A 15,919-nucleotide genomic window follows, 5' to 3' on the forward strand; every position below is an offset into this window, starting at 1 on the left:
GAACTGACCATGCAGGGCTCATGTTGTGCTGAAACATTCAATAACTCGGCCTGTGTTTTGCTGTTTTTCCAAACTAGGAAGAAGATGAGATACCCGATGATGAAACTCTTAACCAGATGATAGCCCGCAATGAAGACGAATTTGAGCTCTTCATGGTAAGAAAAGGCAAACATTCCTGTTAGATCTCATCGACATTTAAATTGCAGAGTAAGACTCCAAAAGCAACCGTCCTAAAGAGGAGACGCTGATAGCTGGTTCTCTTACATTTAACGACAAAATAATTGTAGGTTTTCCGTCATGTCGAGACTATTGTTCATTGGTTAAAATGTATGTCTTGTTCAGGCATCTGAGAATGGCGCGTTTGTCCCGCGGACAACTCTTCATGCATAATAAACAACTAAATTGCCATGGATAAAGGCCTCACATTCACCATGTCACTCAGTATAGACAGTTTTTTACTGAAAAAAAATGGAATGTTTGTGTTTAAATAGCTGTCCTCACAGACTGACTCACAGACTGGCTCCTCACAGAGTCGCCTCATATTTCTTTTCACCTAGCTCTTATTGACTTGCTCCATGATGTCGGGTGCAAGATATTAAATATACATGAGAAACCTGGAAGCAATAGGTTAGGGCTGGCAGCAAGTTTGTAACTTGTAGAAGGGGTTCGTCCAAAGGTGCATTTGGTTAAAGCAAAAATATGGCCTTATGTTTGATGCGACCATATAGTGATGTTGATACCAACAAGGTAGAAATCCAATGCTTATTCCAGTTTGAATCATCTGTATTTTCTTCTCTGCAGCGCATTGACATGGACCGACGGCGGGAGGACGCCAGGAACCCAAAGCGCAAGCCTCGCCTCATGGAGGAAGACGAGTTGCCTTCTTGGATCATCAGAGACGAAGCTGAGGTGGACCGCCTCACGTACGAAGAGGAGGAGGAGAAGATGTTCGGCCGGGGGTCTCGATGCCGCCGGGACGTGGACTACAGCGACACGCTCACTGAAAAACAGTGGCTGCGGGTAAAGTCTGAGCATACTTACTAAGCTATTATTTCTCTAACAAATATAGTGATAAATGTAACTGAGTGAAATTGGTTAAAAACCCATAATTTCTTTATTCACCTTCAACGCTTCTTCCCTGCAGTTACCTATAGCAATCTTTTGAAATATAATGTGCCATTTAATTTAAGTTATTGTGATTTTTTTCATATCAGTATTAGATATTACTGCAATATTCCCTTGATCGTCCTTAGCCACGGTCATGTTATGCGTAACAGATGTGTGTTAGCAGGTGGTAAAAAAAAAAATCGACCAATCAGAATAGAGTGTTCCTCTAAGCCGTGAAATACAAGGTAAACACTTGGCAGTCATTGATCTTTTGTAACTTAACCACTTTTTCCTTATGTTACAAAAAACGATGTTCTGAAGCCTTGTTTATTGTAAAATGCTGATCTGGATATTTTTCCTGTGGAGAAAAGCGGAACATTCTGAAGGATGCTTACAGACATGAAAATAATTTTCAGTCAGAATCAGCTTTGCAGACATACAAGGACATGGTCAAGATACTTATAAAGGAATATGAAAATGTCAATGGCAAAAGCTTTAGCTTCTTTACTTGAGTAAAAGTACCACACAGTAGAACTACTCAATTTTAAGTTAGAGTACTGCATCGAGAATGGAACTAAAGCCAAGTATTTAAGTACGATTAGGAAAATGTACTCAAAGTATTAAGAGTAAAAGTATTAATTCAAGAAGAAACTCAACAAATATTTAAATATACAGTGTATATATATATATATATACTTTTTTGCCCCACTGTATATAGTGGGGCAAAAAAGTATTTACTCAGCCACCAATTGTGCAAGTTCTCCCACTTAAAAAGATGAGAGAGGCCTGTAATTTTCATCCTAGGTATACCTCAACTATGAGAGACAAAATGAGAACAAAAAAATCCCAAAAATCACATTGTCTGATTTTTAAAGAATTTATTTGCAAATTATGGTGGAAAATAAGTATTTGGTCACCTACAAACAAACAAGATTTCTGGCTCTCACAGACCTGTGTCTTCTTCTTTAAGAGCCTCCTCTGTCCTCCACTTGTTGACTGTATTAATGGCACCTGTTTGAACTCGTTATCAGTATAAAAGACACCTGTCCACAACCTCAAACAGTCACACTCCAAACTCCACTATGGCCAAGACCAAAGAGCTGTCAAAGGACACCAGAAACAAAATTGTAGACCTGCACCAGGCTGGGAAGACTGAATCTGCAATAGGTAAGCAGCTTGGTGTGAAGAAATCAACTGTGGGAGCAATTATTAGAAAATGGAAGACATACAAGACCACTGATAATCTCCCTCGATCTGGGGCTCCACGCAAGATCTCACCCCGTGGGGTCAAAATGATCACAAGAACGGTGAGCAAAAATCCCAGAACCACACGGTGGGACCTAGTCAATGACCTGCAGAGAGCTGGGACCAAAGTAACAAAGGCTACCATCAGTAACACACTACGCCGCCAGGGACTCAAATCCTGCAGTGCCAGACGTGTCCCCCTGCTTAAGCCAGTACATGTCCAGGCCCGTCTGAAGTTTGCTAGAGAGCATTTAGATGATCCAGAAGAGTATTGGGAGAATGTCATATGGCCAGATGAAACCAAAATATAACTTTTTGGTAAAAACTCAACTAGACGCGTTTGGAGGAGAAAGAATGCTGAGTTGCATCCAAAGAACACCATACCTACTGTGAAACATGGGGGTGGAAACATCATGCTTTGGGGCTGTTTTTCTGCAAAGGGACCAGGACGACTGATCCGTGTAAAGGAAAGAATGAATGGGGCCATGTATCGTGAGATTTTGAGTGACAACCTCCTTCCATCAGCAAGGGCATTGAAGATGAAACGTGGCTGGGTCTTTCAGCATGACAATGATCCCAAACACACCGCCCGGGCAACGAAGGAGTGGCTTCGTAAGAAGCATTTCAAGCTCCTGGAGTGGCCTAGCCAGTCTCCAGATCTCAACCCCATAGAAAATCTTTGGAGGGAGTTGAAAGTCTGTGTTGCCCAGCGACAGCCCCAAAACATCACTGCTCTAGAGGAGATCTGCATGGAGGAATGGGCCAAAAATACCAGCAACAGTATGTGAAAACCTTGTGAAGACTTACAGAAAACGTTTGACCTCTGTCATTGCCAACAAAGGGTATATAACAAAGTATTGAGATGAACTTTTGTTATTGACCAAATACTTATTTTCCACCATAATTTGCAAATAAATTCTTTAGAAATCAGACAATGAGATTGTCTGGATTTTTTTTTCCTTCTCATTCTGTCTCTCATAGTTTAAGTGTACCGAGGATGAAAATGACAGGCCTCTCTCATCTTTTTAAGTGGGAGAACTTGCACAATTGGTGGCTGACTAAATACTTTTTTGCCCCACTGTATATACACAGTGGAGGAAATAAGTATTTGATCCCCTGCAGATTTTGTGGGTTCGCCCACTTACAAAGAAATGAACAGTATATAAGTTTATTTTAACAGTGAGAGTAAGAATATCAAAAAGAATATCCCGAAATTGACATTATATAAAAGATAAAAATTGATTTGCATTTAACTGTGGAAAATAAGTATTTGATCCCCTTGCAACCAAGGATTCTGGCTCCCACAGACCGGTTACATAAGTCGTCTTCTTTTAAAAAAGTACTCCTAATATCAACTTGTTACCTGTATAAAAGACACCTGTCCACAGAAGAAAAAGAAAATGAGCACCAATCAACAATAAGTCGCCCTCGGTCTGGGGCTCCACACAAGATCTGGCCCTGTGGGGTATTGATGATTATGAGAAAGGTGAGGTATCAGCCAGGAACTAAACTGGAGGAACTTGTTAATGATCTCAAGGCAGCTGGGACCAAAGTCACCAAGAAAACTATTGCTAACACACTACACCATAATGGATCAAATCCTGCAGTGCCCGAAGGTCCCCTGCTCAAGAAGAACATGAAAGGCCCGTCTGAAGTTTGACAATGAACATCTGAATGATTAAGAGAAGGCTTGGGACAAGGTGACGTGGTCAGATGAGACCAAAATCAAGATCTTTGGCATCAACTTGACACGCCGTGTTTGGGAGGAAGAGAGATGCGGACTATAACCTCAGAACCCCATCCCCACCATCAAGCATGGAGGTGGAAACATTATGCTTTGGGGTGTTTCTCTGCTAAGGGGACAGGACGACTTCCCCGCATCGAGGAGAGGATGTACGTTGCCATGTATCGTGAAATCTTGGCTGATAGCCTCCTTCCCCCAGCCAGGACACTGAAAAAGGGTCATGGATGGGTCTTCCAGCAGGAAAATAAACCTGAACATACGGCCAAGGCAACACAGGAGATGCTAAATAAGAAGCACGTTTAGGTGATGGATGGGCCTAGCCAGTCTCCAGACATTAATCCCATAGAAAAGCTGTGGAGGGAGCTGAAGCTTCCAGATGCCAAGCATCAGCCTCAAAGCCTTCAGGATTTGGGAGGACCTTCAGAGAGGAGCGGACCACAATCCTTCCTGAGATGTGCACAAACCTGGAGACCAACTACAAGAAGCGTCTGACCTCTGTCTGTCCAACAAGGGTTTCTCCAACAAGTACTAACACATGTTTTGCAAGGGGATACTTATTTCCCACAGTTAAATTCAAATCAATTTTTATCTTTTATATAATGTCAATTTCTGGATTTTCTTTTTGATATTCTTACTCTCACTGTTAAAATAGACCTACCATTACAATGATAGACTTTTAGTTTATTTGTCAGTGTGGCAAACTTACAACTTCTGCAAGGGATGAAATACTTATTTCCTCCACTATATACATTTATATATATATATATATATATATATATATATATATATATATATATATATATATATATATATATATATATATATATATATATATATATATATACACACACACACACACACACACACACACACACACACACACACACACACACACAGCCAAGGTCTGTAGATCAAGCCCTTACCATGACTGGATGTAAAGCTAAGGTTTAGCACAGCGGGGTGCTAATAGCGCCCAGTCACTCACAGCAAATAGACTCTGACACACTCCCCTAGAGAGACTTCTGAGGCCTGGAAGATCCATTTTATTGACTCTGTCTTAGGTGTTTCAGGGTGAACAAGAATAGAACAGAGAAACCTTGAGACAGAGGTGACAGTATTTTTGAAGTGTAGCTGCAGTTCAGAGAGGCTTTACTTAAAAGGAGAAAAACATGTGAGACGTGTATGCACTGCTAAAGTAACATATCTAGACAGGCTTGATAGTCAGAGTTAAAAACACTGCCATGGTTTGTAATGATTTCAGATTTCACACATTTCATATTTCAATATGAATTCACGTGGGTGAGGATTAACTCTCTTTATTTATTTTGATGACGTTAGGCCGTTGAGGATGGAAACCTGGAAGAGATGGAGGAGGAGATCCGTCTGAAGAAGCGCAAACGCAAGAGACGCCAGGACAAGGACTCGTCGAGCAGGGATGAAGGGGGCTCCAAGGCCAAGAAGAAACGTGGACGCCCACCAGCTGATAAACACTCCCCCAACCACCCCAAAGTCACCAAGCAAATGAACACCATCATCGATACGGTCATCAACTACAGGGATGGGTAAGCAAATATAGTTACATCGTGTTAGGTGTCAGATTTGACTTCTTATAACTAGCACATCATCACATTGAGCGTGCAGTTGGCATCTTGTTTCTGAGAGCACAGCAGTTCTGTGTCTTCGTAAAATAACGAGTATGATCTGCTGAACTTTAATCGAGTTTTAGCAGAGGGCTCTAGGTGTTGCTGTTTTCAGCTGCTCCGACAACAATTGGACACTTTGGAATACAAAAGGAAAGTCAATGTCACAAACCTATACACAATGATATCAATATTATGTTCATAAATCTCCCATTCATCCTGATGGTTACCTTCTGAGCTAATGCCGAAAAAAGACTTGTTACAAGTTGCGTTTCATTTATTTCCAGGTTCCCTATTAGCGTTGTGTATAAATCCAGAATATTGTAAAACAGGTGCTTTTGCTTTGACACTAAATCCTCTTGTTCTTCTCTTCTCTCTCACTCTGATTAGCTGAAATTAAGTTAATTATATTTTTTCTCTATAAATAAATTAGAGAAAAAAGACATTGGGGGCAGGTGGCATGTAATGCAATTGATATTAGCCCTAAAACCGTTTAACGCCAACTACCTTATGAAGCATCCACAGACTGTGATTAACCCAAAGAAGTGACTTTATAAACTTTTGATAAGTTGGAAGAAAGGGGCTGTGTAGTTCTACTGTCCCTATGGTATATCTAATAGGAAGGGCATTTGTGTAATGGGGGTAAGAACATCAGGAGTCAAATGCAGAATGAAAGAGGGGAGGCGGGTATAAGTGTATAAAACAAAGGGCAACCTTTATGAAATTAGTTCTGCACATCAGAGTGCTGCTGTGCCTCCTGTCATCATGAATGGACACCTCTTTAAAATGACGGCTCAGAGGAGAGGATTTCTCTAACCGCCTGCTGCTTCCCCTCCTCGACTTCTCTGCTCACATCTCCTGTTGACGGGACTAAGACACGAGGATAGGAGTCGAGGAGGGGAACATTAGAAATGAGAAAGGTCTTAGGAAAGACAGACATAACACACATTGTGTTCTCTCAGTCCAACAGTTAAAGTTTGAGTGTGTAGTCTGTTCTGTTGTGTCTGCATTCTTTCCTTTTCAACCATGTGCAATATCAAAAGTATGCATGTCTCTGTCCCTGTAATATTCACCCATGCATGAAACAACTACTCACCGTACTGTACTCACTGGCTGACTACTACACTAAAGCTTTTTTCAGGAAAATGCTACCCGCCTTTCCAAAAGTCAAATTCTTTCCTCTCCCTGCTGACGGTTGTTAGTCCCAGAGCATCTCAATCACAGCTCTGGCACTCCTATCCGTTTACTGCACTTGGACAGATTTTTGGAATTCCTACTTCCGGACTTATGAAATTCATGGTTTCGGTGATATTTACCCAAAACGAGTACATGTTGTTAAACATGAAGGCAACCGTAATCTGAATTGGATCTTCCTAGAATAAAAGAAAATGATAGATATATTTTCTGGAGCTAAGCAACTGTTTTGGCTCCGTTTCCTGACTGAGGTGTACATACAGCACAGTATGTTCCTTACAGATGTTGATGTCTGTTCCGTCTTTCTTCCACAAGCCATTATAAGCATTGAAGCCTTGGCGATGTGTCTTTTAGGGGAGAAAACAATTGGGTTCTTTCCTTAAGATCCGTTTTATTTTGAGTTTTCTCTCTCTTGCATGCACTGATGTCTATACTTGGCAGTCATTCACCTTTTCTAACTCAACCCTATTTTCCTTATGAAAACTATTTTCTGTAGCCTTGGTTATTGTAAAGTGCTGATCTGGATATTTTTTCTGTGCAAAACACAGCAAATTCTGACAGATGCTTACAGATATGAAAATCAGTTTGAGTCAAAATCAGTTTTTCAGACTTTGTCTGGATGTTATGTGGCAGTACTATAAACATGGTCAATATACTTATAAAGGAATATGAAAGTGTACAATAGAAAAGAGAAACTAGTGCTGTTGCATTGAGGTCAACACTTTTGTGCCATGCTGTTTCTCACCTTGTTTTATATTGCCTTGGGATGTGTGTGTGTGTTCTCCTGTGGTCTGTCCAGTGGTGGCAAAAGTTTTAGCTTCTTTACTTGAGTAAAGTACCAAACTGTATAAATACTCATTATTATTTATTAAGTTTAAGTTATTAAGTACTGCATCGAGAATGGTACTAAAGTCAAGTACAAGTATTGAAGTACTCAAAAGATATTTAAACATGAATAATCTAACATTTGTATATTCATTTATATAACAAAACACTTCTTTGCAAATTCGCTGCCAATACATTTTCTATTAACCCACTCATGGTTTCAGTTACATAAATATAATGTTGGATGGTTTAATTTGCACCAAATAATCCTATTTTAAAAGTATTTTCAAATTATTGTCATTCAAAATCTGATTTTTTTAAGTAACTAATGTATTAATCTGTAAAATAAACATAGTGGGGTAAAAAGTAAAGCATTTGCTTGAAAATGAAACATCTAGTTATACAACTATATTGTATACAAAACTATATGTTTTAAATGTGTAGCAGCTGTGCAGTTTATGGATATGCTTTTGAGGGAAAAATGAGGGAAAACAAATAGGAAAACCTAGATTATGCTTCATTACAGAAATACATCCTTGTGTCTCCCCGTAGGATCTGGATTAGTTTGAATTGATCTTGTGGGCACACATTGGTAACAGACCCACGTTTACTGGAAGCCTCTAATTTACCGTCAGTTTGTTTTTCACTCCCTGTAGCTCCACACTCTGCCCTCTAGTGGTTATAAATGATTCACTGCATATTAAAGGTCACAACAACAGTGTTGTTGTTTTACTTTGAGAAACAAATGTCCTCTCCTTTCAACACATAACATCCCCCAGCTGGTCAAGGATTAGAACTCCCTTCCTGTTTTTCCCATCTCAAGGTTGCTAGTTGAGCAGAGTTTAAGCAAACAAAGTCTCACAGCACAACTGCAAGAAATCTGTTATGGCAGAATTTAACCCCTAATAATGTAATCAGGCATTGATCATAAGCGACAGATGGTTCTGTGTGGCAGAGATCTTAGTGTGGGCGTAGTAAAGCTTTGTGGGAGGAAGCAGTGCAGGTGAACAGCAATTTATATAATTGACCTAAGACATTTGATGTAAATTAGACAAAAGTGCATTTCGTCTCACTGACTTGCATCTTTACCCATTTTCTCGAACTCTGATGAGATTATTTGGGGGGAAATTGCATATAATAACTTCCCTTGTACTGTTTCTTTGGTTTAAAGCATCCCTCAATTGACAGGAGCAGATTCCTTTAAGTATTCAAAGTATTTAGTCTTAACATTTGGTATTTACTTGTCCAGAGAAATAGATGGATGGAACAATTCTCTTTACTCCTGCTATGATTTGTTGTTGTTACTTTACCCTCAGTCTTCTTTCCATATTGCAATTATTTATGTGTGCTCTGTAGCTTTTTGTTTTCCTCGTCTACATAGAAACTTGTCCCGGGCATAAACACTTTAATATTAATTGTGCTTCATTATCCTTTTTTACTTGTTATTCCAAATGTAATCACCAAGGAAAGCTTTGTGGTTCTCACAGAAAACATGACTCACAATTTAAGTATTACTATTATTTAGTTGGAATGCTGATACAGCTACTTGTTCTTCGACGCACAAAATTCTTTATTATTCTGCAGGGTTATTTTGTGCCTCTTCTGCTCCCACATTCCACATCGCAGAAACTCCGTTCGAATATCAAAACGTTCAGCTCGGTCGGGAATCGATTCCTATTAATTTTCTCATTCATAACTTTCATAATTCCAGAGATATATCCCATAATTCATCAATTTTTTAACATGGAAGTCGAAGGAGAAACTCTTCAGACTTGAACATTCTTAATGCGACTTCAACTGCTAACTGCTCCTTCATACTTTCACTCAGAAACCTCATTCCAACTTTAAAATGTTACACATCTTTCTGACATTATTCGTGGAACACAAATTTTAAATCTGATTTGTACTTTTAGAGATATTAAACATTGTTCAGACCTTGATAAAGAGGCCTTCTTCAGATTTTAGAGTGTGTGATGTCACAGCTAGAGTGGAGGACAGATTTGATTTTTGCTTTCATATTTTCTTTTAAAACTGCCATAATTCCCAAAGCCTACATTCCTGAGACATATATTTTTTCACGACAAACGTAGTAAAACATCTCGTAGCTTGAAAAAAATAAAATAGAAATCAAGCAAAAATAATTAAACAAAATGCTTCTTGAGGGCATGAAGTGACAAAAACGTTCAACATGTCTCCATTAAACCCCATTGTAAGTTCAGCCTCATCTTTCCCCACCACAGCAGCCGCACACCTTTAGTTAATCTGCCAAAAAGGCCACATTATTAACCCGAAAGTACACAAAAAGTACACTTCAGATGCTCAAGTTCCTTGACATGCTTCACGTTTTGAAATTTCACCGATATCTGTTACGGTTCTTCAACAAAACGTTGTAAGAGGTTTATCTCTCATTCAGAACAATGAAAATGCTCTCCTCTCACTGATTACTGCACATCACCATGGAAACCTTTGATCTCTGGACACGTTGTTAGCTGAAATATAACCACCTTTGTCATGGAACACAATGATGTCATAACTCCAACTGACATGCTCAGAGCAGCAGATTTCAGATAATGGTTAACACAGCTCTACATCAAATCTGATGTTACGTAATGTGGTGTTACTATGGCAACGCGTCCCTCGCCATAAAACAGCAGCAGACTTCAGATAATGGTTAATGGTCCTGCCCTCAACAGCTCTACGTGAATGATGGGGTGTCATCATATGCCGTTTCCATGGAAATGCATCCCTCGCCATAAAACACAATGTCGCTGTAACTCCAATGGACACGGTCCGATCGCCCCCCAAACTTCGCTTGTATATCACCGGTCCATGCCTCAACAGCTTTACGCTAAATCTGAGATCTCACCATAGGCTGTTGCCATGGAAATGCATCCCTCGCCATAAAACACGATGTCGCTGTAGCCCCAATGGACACGGTCCGGTCGTCCCACAATCTTCATCTGTATATCACCTCTCCATGCCTGAACAGCTCTACGTAAAATCTGACATCTCACCATATGCCGTTTCCATAGAAACGCATCCCTCGCCATAAAACACGATGTTGTCATAACGCCTATGAAAAGGGTCAAAACGGCACCAAACTTCAAATAATGGTTAATGGTCCAGCCCTCAACAGCTCTACGTCAATTATGGGTGTTATCATATGCCGTCTCCATGGAAACGCATCCCTCACCATAAAAGACGATGCCGCTATAACTCCTATGAAAATGTTCACAAAGTGCTCAAACTTCACATGTGTGCTAACAGTCCAGCCGTGAAGAAATCTACGGGACCGTTTTGAGGTTTCTTCAATTGCCGTTGCCATGGCAACACAATGCTCACCATGAAACACGGTTTTCTCATAACTTCAGTGAAAATGCTCGAAACGGCCCAAAACTTCACAGGTTTGGTAACGATGCAGCCATCAACGCCCATTTCCCAAGATGGCGGCAGGTAGTTCTGGCGCAGTGGCAGTAATCTATCTCTGCATGATTGTCCTAAATCTCAAACCTCTGTTTAGCTACACCACTCATCTTGCCCCCATGGTAAAACAACATGTTGATGATACATCATTGTCTGCACCAGCAACATCGTTGAATATCAAGCACTTCGGCCATAGTCTGCATATTATCTACAGTTCATTCATCTGGCACTCATGGCATACTCTCCCAAACAAAAAAAAGGGTTTAAAACGAAAAGAGGAGAATATATACTCCTCCTTGAGTCCAATATTGACTGTTTGGGAATATCGGAATCTTGGTTAAAACAGTCGTAACCATCCACTCTTGTATCTATGTCAGGATATAATGTGTTTAGGAAGGACAGACTGAAGGGAAAAGGAGGGTGTGTGTTGCTTTATGTGAGGAATACCTTTACTTGTAGGGAGATTGCACTCCCAGCTAATATTGAATTTGATTGTGTTCTGAGGAAATGTCCCTCACCATTATTTGCGTGTATCGACAACCCACCGCTAAGGTGGATTTCTATGACCAGGTAAAGGATCAGGATCCAGGATCCGATTAAAACGGATCATGGATTAACACAACTTAATACAACTAATCAACCGACTAGAATAACCAAAACCTCCAAGACTACGATAGATTTATTATTTACAAACAAAGCTGACAGAATAGTTAAAACCTACAACTTCCTGAATGGTCTTTCTTACCATAATCTTGTTCTTTTTACCAGGAAACTCACAAAAAAAAGGTTCATGGCAAAAGCTAAAACCCCTGCCTTCGGTTCTCGCTTCATCCCCAAAGACCTGCAACAACGTTTTATGGAGGCAGTGACAATGATTAATTGGGGGGACACTCTGTCCTCTGAAGACATTGGTGAACACAGTAATCTGTTTATATCTAAAAATTAATGATACAATGTCTTCCTTCTCAAGGAGAGGGTCAGTTAGGGACAGGAAGGTAACATCATCTTCCCTGGCTACATCTACAGTGTAGGAATTTAATTAAATCTAGAGACCAACTATTAAAGCAGAGCTTAAAATCCGGACTATCCACTGACAGACATACATTTACTCATGCTCGTTACAAGGTAACTCAAACAATAAGACAGGCCAAAGCAAACTTCTTCATCAATATAATTGAAGATGTGAAAGGTAACAGTAAAAACGTTTGGCAAATCCTAAATAAACTATTAGGTAAACATAAGGAACAGGAAAATAATGCTCCAGAATAAAAAATCAATGATGCCCTGATAAAAGACCCGGCCGTATTGGCCAGCTCTCTAAATTAGTGTTTTATAAATAGTGCTCTGGACATCACAAAGCTTTTCCCGCCATCTGAGGTCTCACCTAGCCCGACTGTGGATACACACCCCGCTTTTGACCTGGAGGAAATCACAGAGGTTGAGGTAAAAAATATAATCTTAGGGTTAAAAGGTTCTAAGGCTAGGGATGCAGATGATTTAGACACCAACTTTATAAAGACACATATCGACGGTCTAATAAAACCAATTAGTATGCTAGTAAATCAATCTATTAGCACGAGGGAAGTTCCATCATCCTGGAAGGTGGCCACAGTGACACGGATTTTTAAATCTGGGGATAAGGCAATGATGTCCAATTACAGACCAATCAGCATCCTCCCCTGTGTCTCTAAGATAGCGGAGAAATGGGTGTCAAAACTTATCACCAAACATTTAGACAAAGGTTTCGCTCCACTCCACCCAATGCAGTTTGGTTTTCGTGCTCACCACTCCACTGAGACAGCTAACTGTGTCTTTGTGGCAGTGGCGAGCCGTGACTTTTAGACCTAGGCCCTCTGACCCCCACCCCTTCCCTCGAGTTATTACGTCACAGCGTATACTTCAGCGGAATATCAAAACAACGGCCCGGGGTGCAAAACGCATTAATGAAAGCGACCCTCTACCACACAAAACAACACCTGTAAATAACACTATTTTTGTTCTTTAAAATTGAAAAGGATATTGCATTGTGTTTGTTACTTTCGTTGGAGTTGTATGTCTTAAATGTAATTTGTCATGCTTTTATTTTCAAGGCGAGTTAACGCTGTTGACAGGAAGTTGTTGTTGCTATGGAAACAAGAAAAGTTCGAAGCGGGCGGAACTTGTCATAAAGTCCGCGATAATAACACCCACCCATTTAGAGGGAAGATATGATTGGTCAATTGTACTGTCATTTGACATTACTCTCTCGTTCAGTTACTATAGCTGGGCCCTCTGTGAATTCCTAGCTGGACCGCCTGGACGTCCAACAGCTCCTCTCTTCACAGTAACTCGCAGAGACTAGCTTCTTTCACTTAACCCTTCACATTCCAACAGAAACTGAATAGGCAGATTCGAAGGATTTATTTCTTTGGAAATGTTATTTTAAATACAATTAAATCAAGTTATTTTGGTAAAACTAAAAATATAACTAAAAATGGTAAAACTAAAAATATAATTAAAAAAAATATTTTAAAAGATATTTAAAAAAAAATATATATATTTTTTAATGTTTTTAAATTTTATTTTGTAGAATATCTTAGGCCCTCACAGAGGGCCTAGAGGGCCCTGACGGCTCGCCACTGCTTTGTGGAAAAGGTTAAATGTATGTAGTACACGAGCCCATATGTAGGTGCTGTCTTCCTTGATCTCAGGAAGGCTTTTGACACTGTTGACCATCAAGTGCTCCTTACAAAGCTGACTCATTTCAATTTTTCGGCAGATTCAATACATTGGTTTAAGTCTTACTTATCGAACAGAAAGAAAACAGTGGGTTTTGTTCAACGGTACCAAATCCCCTACCTTGTGAACCCTGTTGGGGTTCCACAAGATTCCATTATTGGACCATTACTGTTTTCTCTGTACATTAATGACTTGCCTAATGTATGTCCTGATTTGAATGTACAAATGTATGCCAATGATGCGGTCATCTTTGTACATGGGAAAAATACTGAAATGATCACATCTTGTCTCTGAAATGCATTGCACAAGGTTCAACACTGGCTGAGAACAACATTTACTTAGAGTTAAATGCAAAAAAACCAGTATGCATGATGTTCAGTAAACGACCAGTCAATATTGAAGGATCCAACGTTTTTTAAACGGAGCAGAAATAGAACTAGTCCCCCTCTTCAAGTATCTTGGAGTCAAACTGGACTCGAACTTGACTTTTAAGAAACATACTGTATCAAGAAAGTCTCCAATACTGTTAAATTCAACTTGCAACATTTTAAACAAATTAGACCTTTCTTAACTGTCAATGCTGCAAAGTCATACCTCCACTGTATGATTCTTTCCCACATTGAATACTGTTTTACAAACTGTTCGTTTGCTTGTGCCACAAACCTGAAACCCATAGAACAGCTGTAAAAGAGAGCTATCCACGTGTTTGACAGAAGGCCTTATTCATACCACCACTGTACCATCCTTGAAAAACATAATTTCTTGAGTTTTGACAATTTAAAGTCTTTTAAAAGTATGTGTTTCTTTTATAAATGTTTACATGGACTGTCCCCCCCTCCCCCCCCTTAGGGAAATTCAACCACAAAAAACACACTGGACGCTGCACTATAGGTCAGAAACCAGAGGAGACTGTGAAGTCCACCGCAGACGGACCACTTTTGGACAAAATGTCCTCTCCATTAAAGGCAGCTCATTCTGGAATAGCCTCCCAACTGAGATACGGGATTGTCCCACTCTCAATAGCTTTATAGGTCAACTCAAAGAATGGTTGAGCAACAAACAGACGTGCAATCCCCGCTAACTGCACTTTAACACAGGGGTATCTCCGCTTACACTTTATGTAGCTATTTTTTTGCACTATATGTTGCTCTTTTATCTCCTCCTGCACTTAATATGTCGTAGCTGCTAAATTGTACTACCTTGTGGTAAATGCTTGTATGCTGCTCATGCTCTTTATGCACATCATTCATGTATTTCTGTTTGCTATATATATACTGTAAATGTTATGTCATAAACGTTGTATGTAACGGCACTACGGATGGAAATGATCTCAAAGCTAAAATCCGGCTCATTTACATTTCAAAGCATTATTTTGTTTAAAATGTTCATTAATGTGCATTTTCCCTGTTCAAATAAACATTAAAAAAACCGCATCTAAGCATATTATGGGACGTCATCAAATGCCGTTGGCATGGCGACAGATCATTCGCCATGAAGTTAGTTCAAAAGTTTGCAGTTCAAATATTCTGCTGCTTTTCCAAGCCTTTTTACTTTCTTTTCTTCTCTCATCACACATTCAAGCCCCCAGTGTTCATGTATAATTTCAATCTAAATTCTTCACTTTCTTCTTACACATTACATTTCAGCATAGCAGTTTAGTTTATTAGGAACATTTCACCTTACATTTTGATGTGGTGTTGATTTTTTTGATCAGCCGTGAGTAGTATTTGGAGCTGTTTGATGTGATTTTTATTTTGTTTCCAGGGCAGGGAGACAACTGAGCGAGGTCTTCGTCCAGTTACCTTCCAGGAAAGAGCTCCCGGAATATTACGAGCTGATCAGAAAACCTGTGGACTTCAAAAAGATCAAGGTTTGTCAATTACTGTGTCTCAGCAAAACATATAGACCCTCCAGAAAAACACGATCCTGCGATCGCAGAATTTACCGCATAATCAGCAAAATGGCGCATATTTTTAAAAGGCCGCATATTTATCAAAAGTCTGCATAATCCCCGCATTTTTCC

The 15,919-nt window shown here is 39.7% G+C and overlaps 1 protein-coding gene across 2 annotated transcripts in view; it reads left to right on the plus strand.

The window, feature by feature from the left end:
- smarca2 (SWI/SNF related BAF chromatin remodeling complex subunit ATPase 2) overlaps positions 1-15,919 on the plus strand; it is a 97,394-nt gene that overhangs the window by 62,768 nt on the left and 18,707 nt on the right. For both annotated transcript variants that reach the window (XM_079690577.1, XM_079690576.1), the window contains exons 27-30: positions 78-155; positions 802-1,020; positions 5,435-5,658; positions 15,661-15,766. In XM_079690577.1, coding sequence (XP_079546703.1) covers positions 78-155; positions 802-1,020; positions 5,435-5,658; positions 15,661-15,766 — 627 coding nt within the window. The remainder of the gene's footprint in view (positions 1-77; positions 156-801; positions 1,021-5,434; positions 5,659-15,660; positions 15,767-15,919) is intronic.

This window comes from Notothenia rossii (genome assembly GCF_949606895.1).
Source record: "Notothenia rossii genome assembly, chromosome: 6".
NCBI lineage: Eukaryota > Metazoa > Chordata > Actinopteri > Perciformes > Nototheniidae > Notothenia > Notothenia rossii.